General features: G+C 41.1%; 1 protein-coding gene across 1 annotated transcript in view; it reads left to right on the top strand.

Annotated features, from left to right (window-relative positions):
• The window catches only part of xpo6 (exportin 6), a 75,705-nt gene extending 61,419 nt beyond the window's left edge, over positions 1-14,286 (top strand). The window contains exons 16-24 of the mRNA XM_064988924.1: positions 132-278; positions 573-762; positions 6,231-6,386; positions 7,640-7,754; positions 8,022-8,193; positions 8,370-8,531; positions 9,567-9,665; positions 12,820-13,050; positions 13,598-14,286. Coding sequence (XP_064844996.1) covers positions 132-278; positions 573-762; positions 6,231-6,386; positions 7,640-7,754; positions 8,022-8,193; positions 8,370-8,531; positions 9,567-9,665; positions 12,820-13,050; positions 13,598-13,699 — 1,374 coding nt within the window. The 3' untranslated portion in view covers positions 13,700-14,286. The remainder of the gene's footprint in view (positions 1-131; positions 279-572; positions 763-6,230; positions 6,387-7,639; positions 7,755-8,021; positions 8,194-8,369; positions 8,532-9,566; positions 9,666-12,819; positions 13,051-13,597) is intronic.
• The last annotated feature ends 1,629 nt before the right edge of the window (positions 14,287-15,915 follow it).

Raw genomic sequence — 15,915 nt, 5'->3', positions numbered from 1 at the left:
ACCAACTGAGCTTGCATATTTGTGTTCTCATTGGCCAAAAACTGGTTATCAGATCATTTCAGCAAGTCAACTAAGAGTCTTTGTCAATTCCTTGTTACCTATTTCATTGTCAAACTGTATTTCTATTCTAGGTACCTGAAAAGTTGCTGCTGTCGGCATGCCATCTCATGGTGTCCATGGCCACCACCGTGCGTCCTGTTTTCCTAGTCACGTTGCCTGCCGTGCAGAACATCTTCAACCTCATCACAGAGAGCCAGACTCGCAGGCTCCCCCAAGAGGTCAGAGTGCGCCGTTATGGCTTCAGTGTTATTTTGAGGCTCAGGGCTGAAATTCAATCCACCCATGGGTTGTTATCAATGCCCGGCCTTAATCTTATTTCCTGATTCGAAGTGGACCACTTGAAATCATTTTTTTTTAAATCTGTCTTGATTCTGGTGTGTAGCACTTTAGGGTGTGTGTGTGCGTGTATGCATAATGTGTCTCATGGAATGTCTATACACCCCACCTATATGAGTATGGTTATGCGTGGAGGGATCTGTTTAATGTGTGTGTGTGTTTCTCCACTCCTCCAGGCCCACATGCTTGTGTGCAGGGCTCTGTCCAACATGCTGCTGCTGCCTTGGTCTAACCTGCCAGAGAGCGAGCAGCAATGGCAAACCCGCTCCAGTAGCCACGCCAGCCTGCTGGCTGCCCTTACCCGCCACTACCGCCTACTGAGGGGCACTGCCAACCAGCCCCCACACCGCCTTGGCCTGGAAGACAGTCAGTTGGGCATCATGCCATTTATCAACCTTTATCAGTCTCTTATAGTTTTGTTAACGCTTCCTTCTATAGTCCTGTTTCGGCTGGTATTTACGAAGAAATAATGTGGTGAAAGATGTGATGACAATGGGTACATTTGTCAAGTATTTATTTCTAGGTTTGGGTGGTATACTGGGGTATTTTGAAGTACCAACGGTATGATTTTCAATACCGCCAAATGCTTCTTTTTTTCTTTTTTTTACAAAAGTATATGGAGTATGTTTATAAAGACCACATGGCGCAAACATGACGTGACAATCCACTGTTGAGCATCACAAGAGAGGTGATTAAGTAACACTTTAAATAAATTTGCCAGCAACATATCTTATAACTAGAAGTTAAGATGTGCCAAATACATTTTCTCCAGCTCAGGGCTCCAGCTATGCATTTGGTTTGATAACTTGCCAGCTGTAATTAGCTAGCTTTCAAGATTTAAGCTTATTGGTTACAGCAGAGACAATCAATTCCCTCCTGGATCAAGTGTGAGAGTAGCCTTTTTGAAATAATTATGACTTTATTAGCTGGGTTGTCTAGCCTTGCATTTAGTGTATGTTCGTTTGCTCTTATTAGCATTTAGCTAGCGTCCCCTATGAGAATGTTAGCAAAAAATAAACTGTTTGGAAAGAAATTGCGCCCCTTGTGGGCACTGACGGTAATACTGCATACCCCAATATGGTACATGAAAGGTGTGAAGGTACAGTGGTTGCTCCACTATAAGTTTTTTTTATGCTGCAGGCCTTAGAGGTAATTTGTGGTTTAGAACGGTACCCAGCGTCACCACTTCATTACTCCAGACCAGCGCAAGGGGGAGTTTGAGCACTGATTATGCTTTTGGGTCCTACTGTGTCTCTAACTGACAATAAATGGGTGACATAAATAGAAACTGATAATTGTGCACGACTTCAGTATTACTTTCTAAAACGGTTGTTACACTAAGATTTTTATTTTATTTTGTTAGGATTATTTTTCTCTTACTGTACTAGTCTAGGCCACTCCCGACCGGTCATGTTGTACATCGCCTGAGTGGCGCAACGGTCCAAGACACTGCATAGCAGTGCAAGTGGTGTTGCTACAGATGCTGGTTCAATACCCATGCTGCCCTTGAATGGAAGACCCATGAGATGAGTGTAGGTTTTTGGTTTCTCTTCCTCTAAAAACGGATATAAATAATTCTAAATAACAAACTGGCTTTATTTACAAATTCAAACAATGTCTCACCCAATGTTCAAGAAAGGCCTTTTTCTCGCTCATTTTACATTATTTGAAAACAAAAGATTGAAAACAAAATATTAAATATATAGCCGCGCACAGAAGACCGACCTAGCCCATGGGGAAGGGAGGAGGAGGAAGGGGGTTGGACACCCACCCCGCCACACTGGCAACACTTTAAGGGGCATTGCACTAATAATGGCGCTGACTAGGGAAACATTCCTGCTGTTCTTAGTGCTAACGTCTGCACGTTCAAACTAAAACAATGTAACTAATAATGGCATCTTTATGCGAATGACGTATAGAGGAGGGCGAGGATCAAGATGGCGTCACAATCCATGCCAGGCACACCTGTGGGCTCTGGAACTCCACCTCGGACAGGCAGAGTTAACATCCCGGCGAGGTCGTCGGTTCACCCTGACATTTCCATTCCTCTTCTGGCAACAGAACTTGACCAACTGCTCACCAGGCACAGCAAGGGCCGTCCAGAGCGCTATGCTGTTCTGCTATTCCAAGGATGTATAACCGAAGAGACATATCACAAGTGGTCACAGAATGGTGCCCCCAAACGTTGACTCTGTACCGGTACCCCCCTGTATATAGTTTTACTATTGTTATTTTACTGCTGCTCTTTAATTACTTGTTCCTTTTATTTCTTATTCTTATCCCTTTTTTTAACTGCATTGTTGGTTAGGGGCTCGTAGGTAAGCATTTCACTGTAAGGTCTACCACCTGTTGTATTTGGCACATGTGACTAATACAATTTTATTTGAATACAAACAGTGAGGCAAATGTGGCTTTCCGGTGAACCTCTGGGTGTTCATCATTAATACTGTGTCTCAAAAGTTTCTGTCCATGACTGATGCAACCCAAAAACTCATTAGACAGAGTTAATGAGTACTTGAGGTCACTGAGAAAGTCTGGACATGACCTGCTCTCCTTATGTAAGGAATTAGGCACTTTCCCATGTTTACTACAGTATGTACCGTAGGCTATATTTACTTGTCAGACTGCACAGTAGCCTAATAAACAAATGCAGCTGGCTTATATCTTCTAAATGCTTTATTTTCCAAATGTAAAAACATATACACTGTACAGTACTGTATTTATTCTTCAGCATCTTTGCTTTCGTTAATAAAATAATTATAAAAAATGCTCCTTCAAACACACACGGTCATGTTGTACAGCGCCATTATGGCTATTAGCAGAGCTATATTTTGGCCTTTATGGGCGGTGCACAATTAGCCCAGCGTTTCTCTCCCTCTAAAAACAGAAATAAAGTTTTGGCCGTTACAAATATTATTTTGGCCTTTATTCAGATTACAGTCGCTCTCTTTCGATTTTTTTTTTAAAACGAATTAACTTCCAAAATATCGTTATATATTATTAAGTTGATTACACAGTCATATATCCCTGCACCTACATAAAGCTGAGTGACTCACTCATTCATGGATTTGGATCAAATTAAATATGTACCGACATTCTTTCTGATAGTCTTTAATAAAGAAATGGTTTGGTTATCCTGACGTACAACATTATAATAGCCTATTAACAGGACAATATACCTTCTACCAACACCTCTCTGTAGTTTGATTTTTAATTTTTTTTTACCTTTATTTTACTAGGCAAGTCAGTTAAGAACAAATTCTTATTTTCAATGACGGCCTAGGAACAGTGGGTTAACTGCCTGTTCAGGGGCAGAACGACAGATTTGTACCTTGTCAGCTCGGGGATTCGAACTTGCAACCTTTCGGTTACTAGTCCAACTCTCTAACCACTAGGCTACCCTTGATTGGGGCTCCGGAGTGGATGGGATCTCCCGCACTGCCGCAGTGCCAAATGCGTTGCTACAGATACAGGTTCGATATCCGTGCCGGCCGACCACAGGGAGACCCATGAGGTGGCTTTTGGTTTTAATTTCGAATCCTCCAATCCTTTATGTAGGTCTACCGTAGGCGGCACAAGTCTCACCAACACAATATCCAGACCTGAACCCAATTGAAAATCTCTGGAATGTGATCAAGAGGAAGATGGATAAGCTGTCAAACAAAGCCGAGCTGCTTGAGTTTTTGCGCCAGGAGTGGCATAAAGTCACCCAACATCTATGTGAAAGACTGGTGGAGAGCATGCCAAGACGCATGAAAGCTGTGATTAAAAATCAGGGTTATTCTTCCAAATATTAATTTCTGAAGTATTCCTACGTTAAAAAATGAATGAGCTTCTTTTCTTTGCATTATTCGAGGTCTGACAACACTGCATGTTTTTTGTTATTTTGACCAGTTGTCATTTTCTGCAAATAAATAGTCTAAATGACAATATTTGTACTTGTAATTTGGGATAAATGTTGTCAGTAGTTTATAGAACAAAACAAAAATTACCCGAACATATACCTAGAAATAGTCAAACGAAAGATACGGATCATTTTGCCGAGGTCTCTTTTTTTCCCAGATCTTTTAATATATACACACACACACATACACAGTGGCAAGATGTGAACCCTTTGGAAATACCTGGATTTCTGTGTAAATTGGTTATAACATTTTATCTGCTCTTCATCTAGGTCACATCAATAGACAAACACACAAACAATTATGTTTTCATGTCTTTATTGAATACACCGTGTAAACATTCACAGTGCACGGTGGGAAAAGTATGTGAACCCTTGGATTTAATAACTGTTTGACCCTCCTTTGGCAGCAATAACCTCAACCAAACGTTTTCTGTAGTTACGGATCAGACCTGCACAACGGTCAGGAGGAATTTTGGACCATTCCTCTTTACAAAACTGTTTCAGTTCAGCACTGTTCTTGGGATGTCTGGTGCGAAGTGCTCTCTTGAGGTCAGGACGCCTACTGGACTGGGCCACTCCAGAAGGCGTATTTTCTTCTGTGTTTTGGGCGTTGTCCTGTTGCATCACCCAACTTCTGTTGAGCTTCAATTGGCAGACAGATGGCCTCCTTGCAAAATGTCTTGACAAACTTGAATTCATTTTTCTGTCGATGATGGCAAGCTTGTTTGATGTTGGTGTGCTGTGCCTTTTTTTCTCCCCACATAGTGTTGTGGTTTCCTTCCAAACAACTCAACTGAAGTTTCATCTGTCCAGAGAATATTTCTCCGGTAGCGCTTTGGAATATCCAGGTGCACTTTTGCAAACTTCAGACGTTCAGCAATGGATTTTTTTTGGACAGCAGTGGCTTCTTCCATGGTGTCCTCCCATGAATTGTTTAGTGTTTTACGTATCGTTGACTCGTCAACAGAGATGTTAGCATGTTCCTGAGATGTCTGTAAGTCTTTAGCTGACACTTTAGGATTCTTCTTAACCTCATTGAGCATTCTGCACTGTGCTCTTGCAGTCATCTTTGCATGATGACCACTCCTAGGGAGAGTAGCAAGAGTGCTGAACTTTCTCCATTTATAGACAATTTGTCTTACCATGGACTGATGAACATCAAGGCTTTTAGATACTTTTGTAACCCTTTCCAGCTTTATGCAATTCATCCATTTTTAATCTTCGGTCTTCTGAGATCTCTTTTGTTTGAGGCATGGTTCACATCAGTCAATGCTTCTTGTGAATAGCAAACTCAATTTTTGTGAGTTTTTTTATTGGGCAAGGCAGCTCTAACCGACGTCTCCAATCGCGTCTCATTGATTGGACTCCAGGTTAGCGAACTCCTGACTCCCAATTTGCTTTTGGAGATGTCATTAGGCCTAGGGGTTCACATACTTTTTCCAACCTACACTGTGAATGTTTAAATGATGTATTCAATATAGACAAGAAAAATACAATAATTTGTTTGTTATTAGTTTAAGCACACTGTTTGTCTGTTGTGACTTAGATTAAGATCAGATAATTTGATGACAGATTTATGCAGAAATCCAGGTAATTCCAAAGGGTTCACCTACTTTTTATTGCCACTGTATGTATACAATTCAATGCATAAATACAGGTTAAGGTTAATTATGAGGGAATAATTATGTAATTATAATACCACTATACCATGTAATTCCTATTTTAAAAAACTACCAAGTAAAATTCCGACTGAGTGTAAAGCCTTTTTTTGACTGGGACAATGTACAATAATCAACACAGAGTAATGTAGTTATCTTACCTCTGAAGTTTAATGCACTGATTGTAAGGAAGGAACACGAGACATTATTCTTTTGGCTTTATAGCATAAACCCTAACATCTTTCTTACCCCCATGCCTCGTTCTTTCTTAGCGAAAGCAGTGTTGCACCAGACATTGCCTGTGCTAAGAGACATAGTGGACAGCATCTCCGGGGAATCCACCAAATCCCGACAGATCTGCTACCAGAGTCTCCAGGAGTCCGTGCAAGTTTCCTTGGGCCTCTTTCCTGTCTTCATCCAGCAGCCAGGTTAGAAGAAAAAACACAATGTTACAACACAACAGTTTCAGTCATAATAGAGAGCTGACGTGTTGTAAGTTTACTACCCATTCACTGATTTTATCTCCATTAAATTCAAATCTAAATTCCATCACCACAGTACATTTCAAGTAATTTTACATGATATGCCTGAGCAAGGTCAATGTATGTAACAAAATGTTTATTAACAAGTACGCACAGTGTGCAACTGTACTTTCAGCCATTCTAACAATTTCACAAGAAATGTTGCGTGTGCCCTTTTCCTATTTTCAATGACATTCACCTTTTTATGAATGATATTTCAAGTTTACCACAAGCTCTACGCATACGCAAGATTCGGAGTGTTGCAATGTCGTTTTTCGTCTACTAAAGTGTCAGCTCCTTGTAATACGCTCTGGCGTTCTACATAACTTTCAGGTAGTAAAAAAGTGAGACGTGGTATCATTCCTTCTGCTGCCATGGGGCAGTGTTGTCGCTTGTTTCCATCTGATAAATAGGCTATTCATCAAAGTAGCCTATTTTGCATTGATAACCAAATATAATCTCAACAGCTGTTCAAACAGTGTAAACCAAACAACAAGAATCGACCCAAAAGGTTGGATATTTCGAAATGGTAGAACCTGCTGTAGCCAACTAGCTAGCCATGTGCTTTTTTACTCTGTGACCAAAACATGACGTTCTATGTTTAGCTGATATGGGAGTTAATATGCAAGCAGCATATCAAAGTGGGATAATGTTTTAGGTTACACCGGCAAGTAAAATAATATTTGGCAGGGCATATTTTTTTCATTATGATTATTTCACATGGAGATGTGGGATGCTAAAAAAGCTAGCTTGCTATGTTTTTATCCAGGCTAAAGTCAGCTAGCCAGGCTGCCAGCTAGCTACTACTAGTAAGGGAAGGTAACTATTTCTTGCTTTCACAAAATTAGAAGACCAAACAGTTTTAAAAAATGACTATCGCCTTCTTGTGAATGGCAGTGAGACGGCGAGGATGTCATGTTACGAAAAGGTGTCCGCTACTCCAAAATCCCATTCCACCCACATGTACGCACATACAGTAGATCAATGGAGTGAAGCTTGTAGTTACCATAAAAGGGACCGTTTGCAGATTTCATTTTCTTTATCACTTCAAATTTAATTTTCATTCAAAACATTCTGGTCGTTGATTTGATATAATGCCAAAGCTGAGTTATTCTTTCTGACATTCTGTCTTTCCCGTTGTCACTCCCTCTATCCTCAAGATGTGACGGATGAGATGCTGAGCTTCTTCCTCACACTGTTTCAAGGTCTGCGTGTTCAGATGGGCGTGCCCTTCACCGGACAAATTATACACACCTTCCTCAGCATGTTCACCAGGTAGGTCACACACACACATGCTTAGACACAAATATTGTGACCATTTTAAAGCTACAATCTGGGATTCTGAAAACTACATAACAGCAGTCCCGTCACATGTTTTGATATACAGTTGAGGGATGAGGCTAGAGAAATGTAAACCCTCTCAAATTAATAGACAGCGCTGTTGACGCAAGGACTGGCCATCCTCAACAACCCCATGATGGTTTTACACGTTTAGAAGCTATACATCGTTTGTTTACGTTCTTGTATGTCCGTCCGTCCCAGGGAGCAGCTGGCAGCCAGTATCTTGCAGGAGGGCAGCGCAGGCTGCCGAGTGGTGGAGAAGTTCCTAAAGATTCTCCAGGTGGTGGTTCAGGAGCCCGGCCAGGCCTTCAAACCCTTCCTACCCAGCATTATAGCTCTCTGCATGGAGCAGGTCTATCCTATTGTGGCTGAGGTGAGAGAGCGCACTCTAATTCACACTGATATAACAAAAAAATGTATACATGCACTGTGTGTGTGTGTGGCTTGTCCATTGATAGGTTTGGGCACTGGGTCAGCAAAAAAATATATTAATTTTTGATCAACAATGGATAATAAATGTCTATTGTGATTTCTTTGTCTGTTCCACAGCGTTCCTCTCCAGATGTCAAAGCAGAAATGTTTGAGCTGCTATACCAGGTGCTTCACCATAACTGGAGGTACTTCTTCAAGACCTCTGTCCTAGCCAGTGTGCAGAGGGGATCGGCCGAGGAGGCCATGGAGAATGAGGCCCAGTTTAGTGCTGCCATGCAGGTGTGTGTGTGTTTGGGGGGTGATGCTCACACCATGTTTAGCTAGGTCGTCTGTACTTGTTGATGTTAGATAGTACTACTGCAGTTGTCAGACATGACACGAATTACCACCATAGCTGGGTCCTTCATTCATTTTTGCACTACACATAAACTTTTATGAGAACGGTCAGCCTTCGAATGCTAGCTGGCCAGGTCATAGAGAACGTTAGCAAGCTAAATATATGGGTATGAGTCTGGCTGGCGCTGGCATGAGTATGTGGTAACGTTAGTTACAGCATGGTGAGGGTGAATTCAATTCTTCATTAGCGAAGCCAGCTGCACGTCACATATTGGCTACCTAACAACATGATTATTAATTTTTTGAGGCAGTGGAAACGCAATTCAAGCAAGCCCACCAAGGCCAGCCCAACCCGGATTGACTTCAAAGTGCTAATATAAACGGTGCTTTAGTGAATTTGTCAATACATTTCCAAACATGTCTAAACGAAACTGCAACGCCAAGTTCATAATAACCTTTTTTTTATATTTACCTCATGTACATGATATAATTGGTTTATAGCACCCTTCTAATCATTAAATCATTAAGCAATGTGCAGAAAATTCCACCTCCTAGCCTTTCCATTGTAGAGCTATGATAAGCTTTTTGCCAATTTTCAAATGTAAATTGGACTCACAATCCAGCATGTTGCTGCCATTTGTACAATGTTCTGTTGAAAAAATTGTAATATATATATATATATTATATATATATATATAACGATACCATATTGCTTATAGAGGATTGTGGTCAATTCAAATTGAATTCAGTCAATTCAGGAATTAAGCTCGATTTCAATGACTTCTCAATAACCTGAAAAGTAGAAGCTATTAATTTCAAATGTTTTTCCTCTTTCGGAATGAACTGCCTTCAATTTGAATTGACCAACCCTGGATTATAACTATCCAGTTATTTCAGTATCTAGGGTGAATGGGTTATGGGTTGTTTTTGGACAGGACTGTAGAATTCCCTGACATGGGCTCAAATCTGTTTCTCCAGGCTTTTGGGCAGTCTTTCCTGCAGCCAGACATCCACATCTTCAAGCAGAACCTCTCTTATTTGGAGTCCCTCAACAGCAAGCACAAGCTCTACCACAGAGTGAGTTCAGCTCTTATATGCCATACCATTAGCTCCTAAAGTGCATTTATTGTTGCTCCAAAATTACCCTTTGGCACTGCTCTGTGACACTTTATTTGTATGGTCCAACTTCATAACCTCACTTAATATTGTCATCATGAAAATATGATTACTATTCTATTGCTACCTAATTCTAAACTGTATATACAAAAGTATGTGGACCCACCTTCAAATGAGTGAATTTGGCTTTTTTTTTTTTTTTCACAATGCTGACAGGTGTATAAAATCTTGAATCTTGTATCTTGAATTCATAAATACATGTGTTTTTTAGGTTGATAGACTGATTGCAGTTTGCAGACAGCTCTCCTTACTACATCGGTTTCAAACATGGCATTATTTTAAGTGCATTTAATGAATTATTACTGTAAAATATTGTGATCGATTTGTGGTCAACAACTAGCCAAGTATATCCAGTTTTTAAATCATTTCCTAGACTACTCTTATCTTTTTACCGTTTGTTTCATGCATTTACAGTGCCTTCGGAAAGTATTCAGACTCCTTGACTTGTCCCACATTTTGTTACGTTACAGCCTTATTCTAAAATTCATTATATAAAAACAATTCCTCAGCAATCTACACACAATACCCCATAATGACAAAGCGAAAACAGTTGTTTTTTTTTTTGTTTTTTTTTGCAAGTGTATTAAATATAAAAAACGGATACCTTATTTATATAAGTATTCAGCCTCTTTGCTATGACACTCGAAATTGAGCTCAGGTGCATCCTGTTTCAACTACTTGATCGGAGTCCACCGGCGTTAAGTTCTATTTATTGGACTTTGATTTGGAAAGGCACACACCTGTCTATATAAGGTCCCACAGTTGACAGTTCGTGTCAGAGCAAAAACCATGCCTTATGGTCGAAGGAATTGTCGGTATAGCTCCAAAACAGGATTGTGTCAAGGCACCGATCTTGGGAAGGGTACCAAAATGGCTGCAGCATTAAAGGTCCCCAAGAACACATTGGCTGCCATAATTCTTAAATGGAAGATATTTGGAACCAGCAAGACTCTTCTTAGAGCTGGCCGTCCTGCCAAACTGAGCAATCGGTGGAGAGTTGCCTTGGTCAGGGAGGTGACCAAGAACCTGATGGTCACTCTGATAGAGCTCCAGAGTTCCTCTGTGGAGATCGAAGTCCCTTCCAGAAGGATAACCATCTCTGCAGAACTCCACCAGTCAGGCAGGCCTTTACAGTAGAGTGGCCAGTCGGAAGCCACTCCTCAGTAAAAGGCCCATAACAGCCCGCTTGGGTTTGCCAAGGAGTGGCAGCATCATGCTGTGTTGATGTTTTTCAGCGGCAGAGACTGGGAGACTAGTCAGGATTGAATGAAAGATTAACAAAACAAAGTACAAAGATATCCTTGATGAATACCTGCTCCAGACTGCTCAGGACGTCAGACTGGGGCAAAGGTTCACCTTCCATCAGGACAACGACCCTAAGACAACGCAGGAATGGCTTCGGGCCAAGTTTCTGAATATACTTGAGTGGCTCAGCCAGAGCCCGTACTTGAACCCGATGCAAAATTTCTGGAGAGACCTGAAAATAGATGTGCAGCAGTGCTCCCGATCCAACCTGACAGAGCTTGAGAGGATCTGCAGAGAAGAATGGGAGAACCTCCCCAAATACAGGTCTTCCAAGCTTGTAGCATCATACCCAAGACTCGATGCTGTAATCGCTGCCGAAGTTGCTTCAACAAAGTACTGAGTAAAGGGTCTGAATACTTACGTAAATGTGATATTTCTGTTTTTAATTATAAATTTAACGAACATTTATATAAACCTGTTTTTGCTTTGTCATTATGGGGTATTGTGTGTAGATTGAGGGGGTGGGGGGGCGACAATTTAATCAATTTTAGAGTAAGGGTGTAACGTACCAAAATGTGGAACAAGTAAAGTGGTCTGAAAACTTTCCAAAAGACTGGATACTGTTTGCACATGATCTGTAATAAACAAATGTCTAATGTCCATTTTATTAGGATCCACTTTTAATTTAGTTAACCTTTATTTAACTAGGCAAGTCGGTAAAGAACAAATTCTTATTTACAATGACGGCCTAGGAACAGTGGGTTAACTACTGTTAGAGGAATTCTAAATTCCTATATGTTTTGTAGCCAAAACCAAATTCACACTCTATCTATTTCATGATAAGTTGTAAGTTTATCATTTGCATGAAATAGCGAGAGACCAGTCTTAAAAACAAGTTCAGCATTTATTCTTGATGAGTACTGGCCCAAAATACAAAGAACATTACATTTTAAAGAGAAGATAAAAATGACGTCATCAGTTCTCACACTTTCTCCGATCCACACAATAGCGCAGTGTCTTCAGGTCTGGAGATTGTCTCCTACTCCCCTCATAAAGCAAACATTCCAATCTGTCTAAAAGACATACTCTTCTCCACTAATGGAACATCAAAGAACATTCTTATCTGTCTAAAGAGAGATACCCTCCTTCTCCCTTAAACCCGCAAGGTATAGACAATTCATTCGTTTTACCTACATTTTCAGTCCTAGTTGAACCAAAAACCCAAACATTTCATACCACAACATAATAGTATTAAAATGAATGGTTCTAATTTAAATGTATACAAGTCAATTTGCTCCGGCCAAATGCTGCCGTGGCCCACGGATTTTAGTTTCTTCTCCACAATTGGTCTGGATCCATTCTAGACCGTCTGATTGCTTGCAGAAGCAGATGGGTTGGGCCAGAACACGTGGGTAAATTCATCATTGGCTTTGATACTCTGATTGGTTAGATGATCCAATCGCTGATGACTGTTTTGTACTACACCCCTCATTTTGATGTCACAACAAACGACTTCAATGATGACAGTCTCAGACTGATGTATAACGATAGAGCAGCGGAATAATTTAGTTTGCGTCATCAGGAAAATGGCATTAGAGGTTATTTTATTACTTTCTTGAAGGTGAACTAACTTTTTGCCTGAAGTGTGAGTTGGTCAAGAGTTACATTCAGTGATCGCCATTGTGGACAATAACGATGCGTGGAATTTAAATCATTAATTTGGGGACAATGAAGATGCATGGAATTAAATTGAATGAATTTAACTTGGTGTTTTGCCACACTGTTCTTTCTGTCTGTGTGTCTATTCCAGAAGCTGTTCCGGACCTCCATGCTGTTTCATTTCATCAACGTGCTCCTACAGGTGCTCCTCCACAAAAGTCACGACCTGCTCCAAGAGGAGATCGCCCTGGCAGTGTACAACATGGCCTCCGTGGACTTCGATGCGTTCTACTCTGCCTTCATGCCCGAGTTCCTCAACGGCTGCCAGGGTGTGGATGCCAACCAGCGGGCTGTGCTCGGCCGCAATTTTAAACTGGAGCGGGTAAGACTTAATGGGAATTGGTTTATAGAGTGGGTTATGGCCGCGGCGGTGGGAGTCTAGGGTAGGGTATACTGTGTTTCATAATAAAAGAGGTGATGGTGGTGGGGTATGAGCCAAATATGATATGGTTATGTGCTCTTGGAATTATCAGAGACTCTGGACTGAGAAATATGAGTGGAAAACCGGTAGCATCGTATCTCAGATTTTCCTGTTTGAACTGAATGCTTAGAGTATGACAGGATGCAATTGTTTAATTGCCATAAAATCTGTTATGCATGTGACTTTGCATATGTGCAACAAAATGGCTAAATTTCCCATGGCCCATATTTGGGACTGGAGGAGGGCCAGGGGGCACAGTATGTGTGCTTATAAACAAAAACTCCCATATGCAACATACAATTTACATTGTCTCTTTTCCAATATATTCACTAGCACACACTGGTGGGATAGTTCCAATGGGTGTTCTTGTACATTGGATGTTTAAATTTCACATTTTTGTTTTCTTTGTAACCAGTGCCTCTCTCTTTCGTTCTCTCTCTCGTCTTAGGACTTGCCCTCCTTCACTCAGAGTGTGCACAGACTGGTAAACGACCTGCGTTATTACAGATTGTGTAACAGCAGCCTTCCCACTGGCACTGTCAAGCTATAGCACATCGCCCACTCCAAACAGCTCAGATTTTCAACATTGGGGTCTATCCAAACCAGTGCTGCCCGCTCCCCTCCTATCTACCCCCTCTAATTCTGAGCCACCACCTCTATTGAGCCTCCCAGGGGGATAGGAACTCCACATGGGCTGGCCTGTCTTTTGGGTTGAAGATTCTCTGAGAAAAGTACGGACTGGCGGTTGTGCTCTAGGAGCTTCATTTCTGCTGTAGAGGGTTTTATTATTTTATTTTTTTTAGCAACGCCCTCCTTCACTTGTCTGTTGCCATTGATGATGACGAGGCCAAATTGATGGGCGGCAAGATGGGCAGATCTGGTCTTGTCTAGACCCAATTTAAACCCAGACTGAAGCGGTCTAAGCCAGGCCTTCCGTCCCAGGCCTCTGCGACAAGGCCAGGCTGGGACTCAGCACTTTCCAACTCGATTTTGAGTTTTTAAAACAAACTTGTACGCTTTTATTGATCTTGCCTTCAGTTTTTCATCTCCAAAGGAGACAGACTTTCAACTTAATGTCTTTCATATCATTCCATTCTGAAACAGAAGAAACTATGCTTAATTAATAAAGTTTATTAAAAAAAAAACTTTTGTTTTTGTTCATTTGTTTTTGTGCAATGACGTGACACTGAATCTTGCGATTACATACCCTAAGGGAACATTTCGACATTTTCTGTATGGTTAGTGAAAAAGTCCATATTGCAAATGTACCGTCCCTTACTAGACGTCCGAAAACATTTGTTAAATTCGGGGACGGCGTCGGGCCGAGCGGCAGGGCCAGACCTACCGGGAAGTCATCAAATGAACTTTGTCAGACATTCGGTTTTCGTTTTATAAAATAATAAAATTTTGGTCATTTTTCCGCTATCCCGGAAAATCCCACAAGAGGGCATGAGCAATCATACTGCAATTTGACAAAACATCACAAATCACGACGGGCCTTCTCGAAATCTGAAAATATTTCGAAGCCGAAACTTGGTGAGCATAGGTTTGGCATAATGGGCAGTTGGCCCCGAACAAGATGGCGTCTAGGCCTCAACAGTTTTTGAGTTATGGCCATTTTTCTGGGATTAAAGGTCCAAAATGAAAATAGAGAAATTATTTTTTCACTTCACGTCAAAGTCAAGGAGCCTCCGGTGTCAATAAAAAAAAAATCAGCCATTTATCTATCGTCATTTAAGAGAAATCGTACAATGACAGATTTGTGATGTTCAGATATAGGTGTTTTTTTTTCAACAGTTACAGATCCAGTTGCAGGGTGTTCATACGAATATTTTTAAAGTGTGCTGCGGAGCTCTACGAGATTTCTGTGATTTTCTATGATTTTCTGAAATAACACACTCACTAAACCCTCCGTAAATAACTCAGTTCTTAACGTAAAGACTTAAAACTCAGGATTCTGTAAAGGCATACCCCAATGAGGATATGAGTTTATTTATAGCTTCCTGTGCCAACAGAAAGTGCCTTAAATGGTGTCATAGTGGCTGTAAGGTCAGATCTTTTCAAAACTTCATATGTGTGATTAGGCAACCCTCCTGAACTGTAAAATCAGTCATTTCTCCCAACAGATGTCAAAGAAAAGCTCTCACACACACACACAGCAAGGATGGAGTGACAAAGCGTGGTGTTTAAAGACACAGAGAGCAGGCAATGGCATAAACATAATCCCAAGGCCGTGCCGAGTTCAACGAGATATCCCGCTTGACCGTAGCTCGCTCGGTCTAAGCGCAGCGACCATGAGAAAAGTAGGCCCAATATGAAGCCTGCACCAGAACGTCATTTGATTTTGGGTGACAGCGGCGGAACCGTTAGGTTTAGAAGGACAATTCAAACACAGGACTGTTCCTAAGGTCCTCCCGATCTGTGCAAGCATAACCTTGACCGTGTGGCATTAACCCTTCACAGTTAAAATAAGGTGTTTACATCAAACAGTTTGCATTGACTTCTCTCCCCATAGGAATACATTGCATTCACTCCTAAATTCAACCTGATGCCTAAGTGGGTTATGAATGCCTTATGAACTTGTCTTCTATGACAGTCCATCAGACCACTATGAGGTCTACCTGTGTCGATTCTAAGCTTCCTGGAGCAACCGGAAGTGGTTAAATTCACCCAAAAGGTATTTGGATGTAGATCACCAGCAAAGGTGAAAATGACTCTGCATTCAACCCTGTGTAAATCAGTCAGTTTTTATGGTAAAGACTTAAA

Source organism: Oncorhynchus masou, chromosome 15 (genome assembly GCF_036934945.1).
Source record: "Oncorhynchus masou masou isolate Uvic2021 chromosome 15, UVic_Omas_1.1, whole genome shotgun sequence".
NCBI lineage: Eukaryota > Metazoa > Chordata > Actinopteri > Salmoniformes > Salmonidae > Oncorhynchus > Oncorhynchus masou.
This window is presented reverse-complemented; position numbering and strand designations above follow the sequence as displayed.